This window comes from Nicotiana tabacum, chromosome 14 (genome assembly GCF_000715075.1).
Source record: "Nicotiana tabacum cultivar K326 chromosome 14, ASM71507v2, whole genome shotgun sequence".
NCBI classification, from domain to species: domain Eukaryota; kingdom Viridiplantae; phylum Streptophyta; class Magnoliopsida; order Solanales; family Solanaceae; genus Nicotiana; species Nicotiana tabacum.
The window spans coordinates 3150934-3159728 of NC_134093.1; the positions used below are offsets into that span (position 1 = coordinate 3150934).

Consider the following 8795-nt stretch of genomic DNA (forward strand, 5'->3'; position numbering starts at 1 on the left):
AAGAATATGCATGTTACTCGCTGGGGCTCGAATTATTATTCATACACTTTCTGATCATGTGCTTTCGTGGAGTGACATACAGTTTTCTTACTAACGAAAAATGATATAATTTGTATCCCAAAAGTAACATGGAGTTCGTGGAATTTCTTTTGGCTTCTTACTGTGGACATGGCCCAAGAGGGGAAGTTGTGGATGTGAACATTAAAGTGGTAGGTTAGGAGGTAGTTGTGCATATTTCTACGGCGCACCAGAGTGAGGCTAGTCTGTTAGGACTTAGTCTTAGACTATTAGTGGTTTATGTTGAGTTCACATCACTCTTTCGTTCCTCTTAGTGTCGGGCTTTATCAACTGGTTATTGTTCTGCTTTTCATCTATTTTCTGATTCTGGTGATGCTATTATTTTTTCATATGGTTTCTATTGAGGGTATTGATATATTGATTCTTTTCGTCTTCTTGAGCCTAAGGTCTTTCAGAAACAGACCTCGGGGTAGGAGTAAGATCTGCGTACACATTACCCTTCCCAGACTTCACTAGTGAGATTTCACTGGATCGTTATTGTTGTTGTTGTTGTTGTTGTTATGGTGTAAAACCTCTTAATTGTTGATTTGGTGATTTTTATCTCTTGAAATATATGCAACTATGCAATAACAAATTGAGACTTGACGAGAAATGTGTGTTTGTCTTAATATTTCTTTTCCTTTCTCAACATAGGTTAATTTATAGACATAACATACGCTTTTCGAATTAAAAAAAAATACATAATATTCCTGCCCGGGCAATGAAAGGAATGACTACAAAATAAAAATTACACGTTAATTATGCTATTCTTACCCAGCAATGAAAAGGAATGACTACTAATTAAATAAAAAAGTTACCGCTTAATTATGACTATTACCATAAGTGACTCATGCCAATTGTCAATATATTACGTACTATAAATAGTAAGGGGTCGTTTGGTAGGAGGTGTTAGAAAAAATAATGCAAGCATTAGCTTTGTGCATTACTAGTACCCCGTTTGGTATATTTTTTCAACTTATGTATAACTAATACTTGTATTAGTTATACATTATACTTGGTATTATGCTATGTATAAGCAATGCATAGAAATCCATGACATTAGTAATGCAAGGGTTTTTAATACTTGCATAAATATGGTTAAAGACCTACTTGCCCCCCTCAAATCCCTAATAAAAGCCCATATCAAATATTTTCCCCATATTATTAACAAACATATTTCTCTCTCTACGCTTTGGCCATGGAAAAGCATGGGTGAATGCAACCAAATCATCTTCCTCTTCGGAGAGCAAAGTCACGTCGGAGAGAATTTCATTTGACTGACCATGTTATCGTTCCAAACAAGTGATTATTATGCACAGAATGTATTCACGTCTAGTTTTGAATTAACGTCACAACTTTACCTGGATTCACTTCATTGAGCAACATACTTTGAAAATGGAGCATCAAAAGAGCCTCAGCCTTTCTTTTCTTGTTCTGTTATCTATAAAGTTAATTTTTATAGCTAAAGTTAAAAATTGTGGAGGGTACTTTTGTAAACATCCAATTTTTAAAAAATTATGCAATGCTTTAATACACCAAATCAAACGGTGGATAAAAAATAATTTTAGCATAACTAATGTCAGTATTACTAATACACTCTATTCAGCACTATTCTATTATGTCGTACCAAACGACCCCTAAAGGTGTAAGAACTCTTGGAATATAACTCCTTTCCCTTAACCCTCATTCGCGTTCTTTCTCTTCTCCTGTTGAAGGTCGCAGCACAGTTTGGATCTTTTTCGTCAAGGTAGTTGAATTTAATCTATTATTTCTTTTTTTAATAAATAAATTAGTCAGAGTTTTGCAATTTGTATAATTTTATGATCATTTGATATCCGTGGCCTACTTATGAAGTAGTTGTATATTAGTGATGTTGCTAGCACCTTATATTCAACTTCTTTTGCCAAATTGCCATCTGCATTTATTCTTTTTTAGTTCTCCTTTGTTATTTTGGATTTAGTTTTCTAAATATCCTGTATTGTTATTTCTTGTTATCGGTACTTCTTACATCTTCTCTTCAGCCGAGGGTCTTCCGGAAATATCCTATCTGACCTTCCAGGGTAGGGGTAAGGCTGCGTACATCCTATCCTCCCCAGATCACACTTGCGGGAATACATTGGATGTTGTTGTTGTAATTCTCTTTTTGCAGTTGTTAGTGAAAAAACAGCTTCTTGAACATATCCTTCTCCTTAATTTTATCCCTTTCTTGTAAGACGGCAAAATATAAATCAATACATGAAATCTATCTGCAGCCAGATGGGTGATGCTATCCCTCTATGTGCCTCTCCCTGTGGCAATGCGACGGTTTCCTATCAGAAGGGCACGCAGAGCTTGAAGGTCGTGGTTTCAATTTACAAGAAGATTAGGCTTCCAGAGGCATTTGGTGGTCAATCAGATGGTAAGTCTTTTCACCTAAAGATTGTGTTTCTTGACTTGAAATTATGTGGTTTAATCCTAGCAATTTATCACATACGAACAGATAGTTAACTTGGTAGTCTTAATGAGGGGGCTAGAGCTGCGAATCCAAGCAAGGCAGCTCAGCGAAGTATCCAAGTATCAGCCCAACTCTATCTCCTGGGTCCCAGGAACAGAGTCTTTTTGTGCAGATAATACGAGTACAATAATTCACGTGTACTTAATAAATATCAAGTCTAGCCCTAACAGGGTAGTGGACGTACCGTGAATATTCCTAAGATATCTTGTAGGATCTTTCAAATTTAGTACATAACAGTAATGTTTTGGTGCTTTTTGAGATGGAATCCATTTGTATATGATGCTTGATACTGGAATCAACTAAAGTGGGGTGTACAAACACTTTTAGACTAGTGGACTATTGGACAAATTTCATATGGCAGAAGGAAGCTGTACTTAAGGAATGTATACACAATGTAATAAGTTGGACAATGTAGTCAGTGTGTCATAATCTTGCCATTGATATTGCCATAAATTTATGAATATTCGTAGGAGCGGATGTAATTATAGTGTTTTTCTAGCTTGGATGCCAGAACAATGCCACAACTTCTTTGCTGATATAGTTTGGAGACGAGAAGTTACTTCTTTTTAGACTTTGAAAGTAGTGATTTTTATTGCAAGTTGCCCTCTCCAATTGTGCTTGTTCATGGTCTTGGTGTGCTTGATTTTGTGTTTTCGTAACTTTCTTTGAGATGCTGAATATGTTCTTCTTGTGTTTATTTCAGGGGGTCTTGTAAGGCTTGAAGACATATGGTGGCTTATTTATAGTTACTTTTCCTTCTTGTGTATAGTCGCTGCCCTCCTGAATTTAGAACATGTTCCGGGAATTTTCACGTTCCTTTTCATGGTGGGTGGCTTTATAATTCATTTTACTGCGCACTATTCTGTTGTTTATTGGCATCGCGACATGCCTTTCCAGATAATTGGTGCCAAGGCAAAATTTATGATCGAGGTCATTCCTGTGATGACTGCAGCAGTCCTGCATCACCTTTTGGAGTTCAATTATGGGTATCTCGCTCTATTACTAGGTTGCACCACATATTTCTATGTGTTTGGTCACTTCATGCACGTATCATATGATATTGTGGAAAAAGACTTATTGCTGGAATTAGTAATGCAAGTTCTTGTTTACATGGTGGACGGAGAATTGTTAGTTAGAGCTTTGGCTTTGACCTTCTGCGTTGGTTTATGCTTCTATAGATACATGATATATTGTGCTCCCGAAGTACCCGAACATCCTAAAAAGGAGTTGGAGCGGCTGCCTGTCTGATTTGAAGGTGTCCGTGGTGTAATGGTAATGTTGTTTCCGTGTGATCTATAGGTCATGGGTTCAAGCCGTGGAATCAGCCACTGATGCTTGCATTAGGGTAGACTGTCTACATCACACCCCCTTAGGGTGCGGCCCTTTCCCCGACCTTGCATGAATGTAAGATGTTTCGTGCACCGAGCTGTTTTTTTATTTTATAGCTTATCTTGTACCCTTATCTTTGTGTAACCCGTTGTACGTCAATGGAGAAAATGAAGAACATTTAGACACAGTTTTCATCAGGATTCGGCACATTTTTATTTAATATTAGACTGAATGAATTTGCCTCTATGAGAGGGACCCAAAAATAGAAAGTTTTGGTTGTCTAAGTGAAAAATAGAAAAAGAGTCTCTTGTGTATCTATTTTTATTAAGTGAATAAAGTTCTTTTATTGAAAGCAGTAAAGTAGTTCAACAGCCCTATTTCCAGGTCGCGGTTTGAAATCTTGTATCAAGGTAATTGAATATAGGATTAGATTCCATTTTTGCAATTTCTTGTTTTATTTTCCCTATAAATTAAATAAATCAGAATTTGCACTTTGCATAAATCAGACCGTTTTCCCGCTTCTACGCGGTTCCCTTTGTTTCCTTTATTTCTTTCTCCTTGCAAATTTTCGGTCTTTGAAACCTAAATCAGCGGAGCGAGTATTTCAATTTTATGAGTTCTAAATTCTAGGATAATGACATTGAGTGTACATACTTAGTGAATTTCTAAATATAAAATATACGATCCGGACAAAATTAATCCGATGCGACTGAACCTGTATGTTACCTTCTAGCTTTGCCCCTACCTAAAGGAACATTTAAAAGAAAAGAAATCCAAGGTTGGTTGTTGGATTTTGAATTTTTGTTTCAGTCGCTTGAACATGTTTGTTTTTTCAATTACTACAAAAATTGTAGCCTACAGAAGATAGTGGTATGAATAATTTGTTTGTGTTTTTGATGAATAAACTTCATTTTTGGATTTATTGGGGCTCATTGTCTCTGCCATTTTATTTATGCATGGGAATTGACTTTACAAGTAGTGGCTTCAAGTTGTTTGGTGACTTTTTCCCTTGTGGATATTTCAACCTCTATGAGTTATATTAGCGTAGGTTATCTATATCACATCGCTTGAGATATGATCATTTCCCGAACCCTAAGTGAATGTGTGATACTTTGTATATTAGGTTGTCCTTGCCCTTGAATATGAGTTCTATATATATAATATATATACTGTTAGCGAAAGAGAGAGTTCAAATTAGTTTTTCACCTCCCAAAAAAAAAAGTAAGTACTACATGGGTTTGAGATTCAAATTAGTTGTCATTGTGATTCCTTTTGTAATAGAGATTTCAATAAGAGAAGTAGATTATGAGTTATATTAGGGTAGTTTATCTATATCACACCGCTTGAGATATATTGTCATTTCTCGAACCTTATGTGAATGCATGATACTTTGTATATTAGGTTGTCCTTGCCCTTGAATATGAGTTATATATATATATATATATATATATATATATATATATATATTAGCGAAAGATAGAGTTCATAATTATTTTTTCACCCAAAAAAAAAGTAAGTACTACATGGGTTTGAAACTCAAATGTCAAAAGTTGTCATTGTGATTCCTTTTGTAATAGAGATTTCAATAAGAGAACAACTACTAAACTAAAGTAGTATGAAAATGCAAAAACTCATTTATTAATTTGACGGGATAGAGTTCTATACATAAAATTGAGATTATATAAAATATAATACAACTAGCCAAACACGCTCTCATAATCAGCTGAAGTTTTGCTCTTGCAAAGTTAAATGCTATGCAAGCTTGATGTACACCGTATTGCCTATAAGAATCTTTGATTAAGCATGATAATTCTAGACACGTGGGTTTGGTAAGAAAGAACATATTTTTTAAAAAATATAAACCATTTTTTGCTGTTTGGCGATAATATTTTCCAAGTAAATATTTTTTTACCAAAACGGAAGATATAACTTGGCAAATTACATAAGTTGCCACGTGACATATGGCCCAAATTCCCCTTACATACTTTATGTGGATGATAATAACATTACACACGCAACCTTTCTAAAGTGTATCTAGTACACACCTCCTTTGACCAGGTCTAAGCGTATGAAACACAAAATGGTAGAAGCGCGTTGACAGTAGAAGTAGACAATTTCTGACTTTAATCAACGCCCAGAAACAAATCCCAACGGCTATTTTTAAACAAATAAAAGGGCCCTTAACCCATTTCTTCGCAAATTGGACCCGTATTCACCTTCTTCTTCCTCCTTGAAAGCTCGAAATTGGAGAATTTTTTTTCTTCTTGATCTTCTTATGCGTTTTTGTGTTGCCAATATTACAATCTTCTTCTACTTCCTTCTCTTTTTTGACATAAGGGTTCAATTTCTAGGGTTCAATTTTAGGGTAAGGGGAAATGCATGATCTGAAAAAAAAATTATTATTGTGGTGAAGAAGTTGTGGTGATGCAGTCATGAAGTGTTGATAATTTGTGTCGTCGATTTTACGGATGTCTATTTTATGAGGTAAATATCAATTGTACTTTTATAATCGATTTTATAGTCCTTAATAATTTTTTCTCTTTAATTTTCAGAGGGACGGTCGCCCAACATGTAATTTCTTTGTGTGGTTTGATCCCCCAACTCCAGAACACTTGAAAATTGTGATTTTGGGTCTGCTTAAGAAGAAGAGGGCGTTTGATGCATTATTGAAGGAAAATAGGAATCAAAGAAATTGGAGGAGATTGTGTGTACTGATTTTAATTGTAATTGTATTGAAGTTGATTGTCTTTGGTAGTTCTAAAGATTTCTATATAATGTAAGAAAATGAATGAAGCTTTTTGGTAGATTTTGTATCCCTTTGTTAGAAATGAATGAAATATTTTGTAATTTTTAATGTTGTTTGGTTTGTGGTTGTTGCTATGTGAGCTGAAAATGCAGATAATACACTGCTTACGCAGTTAAATAGTGGCTGAAATTGCTGCCTAAAATACAGCTCAAATGCTGAAATACTAAAGTAGTAACACTAAAGAGATGAATTTGCCAGAAATTTTTAATTTAAAACACATTTCATTATAGAGTAAAGGTGTTCATTACAGTCCCCTAATAGCAGCATGCCTTAACAAAAATATAGGTTGACATCTTAACAGCATACCAAAATAACAGCAGCCTGCCTTAAGAAAATAACAACATTCAATACACCACTTAACAGTAGTTCCAAAATAACCTAACAGCAGTTTCAAAATAACTTAACAGTCACAATAACAACATTCGATATACAACTACATATAGTTGTTCTTGGATGGATGGGATGATGAACTTACTTGACTTAGATTGGAATGGGATGCAACAGTTCAGGAATGGGATGCAACAGTTCTTTCAAGTTGTCTTTTAGTAATGGCTGGTCTACCCTTCTATTTTACTCCACTTGTTGGCTTGTAGGCATATTCATGAATATGTGTTGAGGATCACTTTTCACCACCATGAGAAACCACTCTTGGTTTACCTCCACCAGACTGCCAAAATAGAAAATATTTAGTAAAGTTGTTAAAGCAAACAAGATATAAAGTTAAGTTTGAAGTACTTACAGAAAAACTTGTGAACCCACTACTTGATTGAAACAGTCCAAACCCAGAACTTCTAGTTCCTCTTCTACTACCTCTACTAGTTCCTCTTCCTATTCCAGGGGCAGAAGTAGTTGAAGCTGAAGGTGTATTACTTTCCCTACCTCTACCAGTTCCTCTTCCTCTACCAACAGCAGCAGGGGCAGAAGTAGTTGAAGTTGAAACTCTAGGAGCAGTTGTTCCCGTTCCTCTTCCTCTCCCTCCACATCTTTCTTTATATGAAGCATTTACAAGAGTAGAATATACATGCCTTGGTTTCTTGGGGCATCTCCTTTTGTTGTGTCTATAGCCACCACAGTTTGAACATGTCATCTCCATATCCATTCTTGAAAGCTTTCCAGACTTAGGATGTTCAGTTTCTTCTCTTCTTCTTTGGTCTGCCAGGCATCTTTTTAATTGGTGGGGGTTCAATTGGTGGATTGATAGATGTTGGCCACATCTGCATGTTTGGCATAGGCTGGATAAATGTTGAATATGCCTTCAGATAAGTGAATTTGTGGTACCAGTGAGATATATAGTTAATTGGCTCAATGTTCTTGAAGTGCATAACAACAATTGCATGAGTACAAGGGATACCTTTCAGCATCCATGACCTGCAGGTACAAGTCTGAGTTTGCATATTCATACAATGCTTTAATACCACTCTTAATGAGGTATCCTCAACCTCATAGCCATATTCACAATTCTATTTGATTATACACCTCATAGACTGGGCTATGTTATCATGTTACACTTTCATAGCAATTGGGGATATATCACATATCCATGTATCTGCAAACTCCCTCAACTTTCTTATTCTCTTCATCATCTTTGCTCTGATTTCCTCCAACATTGTGATGAATATCTTGTGTCTAGCAGCAAGTATCCAAGCATTAAAGGTCTCGCACATATTGTTGTCAATTATATCACATTTTCTATCACAATTGAAGTATGCTCTGCACCAGGTTTCCTTGTTATACCTCGAGAGGCTCTCACATATCCCATTCCCAAGCATATTCAAGCTGTCTAGGTGGAAATTTAATTCTGCCACACATGATACTCTAGCACACTTCCAGATGTTGTTTCTCCTCTCTAATCCTCTCCAATCTTTGGACCAGTTTGCTAATATATGTTTGGAACACCACCTATGTTCACTTTCAGGCAACACTTCTGATACAACTTTAAGAAATTCATGTAACATAAGAAGAATATATTAGTTGCCAACAAAAATAGAAATAAGAAAAATTAAATATTGACAGCAATGAAATCACCTTTTGCATATCATACATGATAGTGAGATCCCTTCCATCTTGAAGCTCTAAGTCATGAGTCACACATTTCAGAAACCATGTCCA

At 35.6% G+C, this 8795-nt stretch overlaps 1 protein-coding gene across 1 annotated transcript; it reads left to right on the forward strand.

Moving 5' to 3' along the window:
• Window positions 1–1720: 1720 nt before the first annotated feature.
• On the forward strand, window positions 1721–4030 carry LOC142169119 (uncharacterized). The gene is made up of 3 exons (XM_075230355.1): window positions 1721–1804; window positions 2310–2455; window positions 3255–4030. The coding sequence occupies exons 2-3, from the start codon at window positions 2314–2316 to the stop codon at window positions 3797–3799; spliced, it is 687 nt and encodes a 228-aa protein (XP_075086456.1). The 5' UTR covers window positions 1721–1804; window positions 2310–2313; the 3' UTR covers window positions 3800–4030.
• Window positions 4031–8795: the final 4765 nt, after the last annotated feature.

Coding starts and splice junctions, on each gene's coding strand:
- LOC142169119 (XM_075230355.1), top strand. CDS start 2,314: ATGGGTGATGCTATCCCTCTATGTGCCTCTCCCTGTGGCAATGCGACG. Junction 2,456..3,254: donor ATTTGGTGGTCAATCAGATG/GTAAGTCTTTTC, acceptor TGTTTATTTCAG/GGGGTCTTGTAAGGCTTGAA.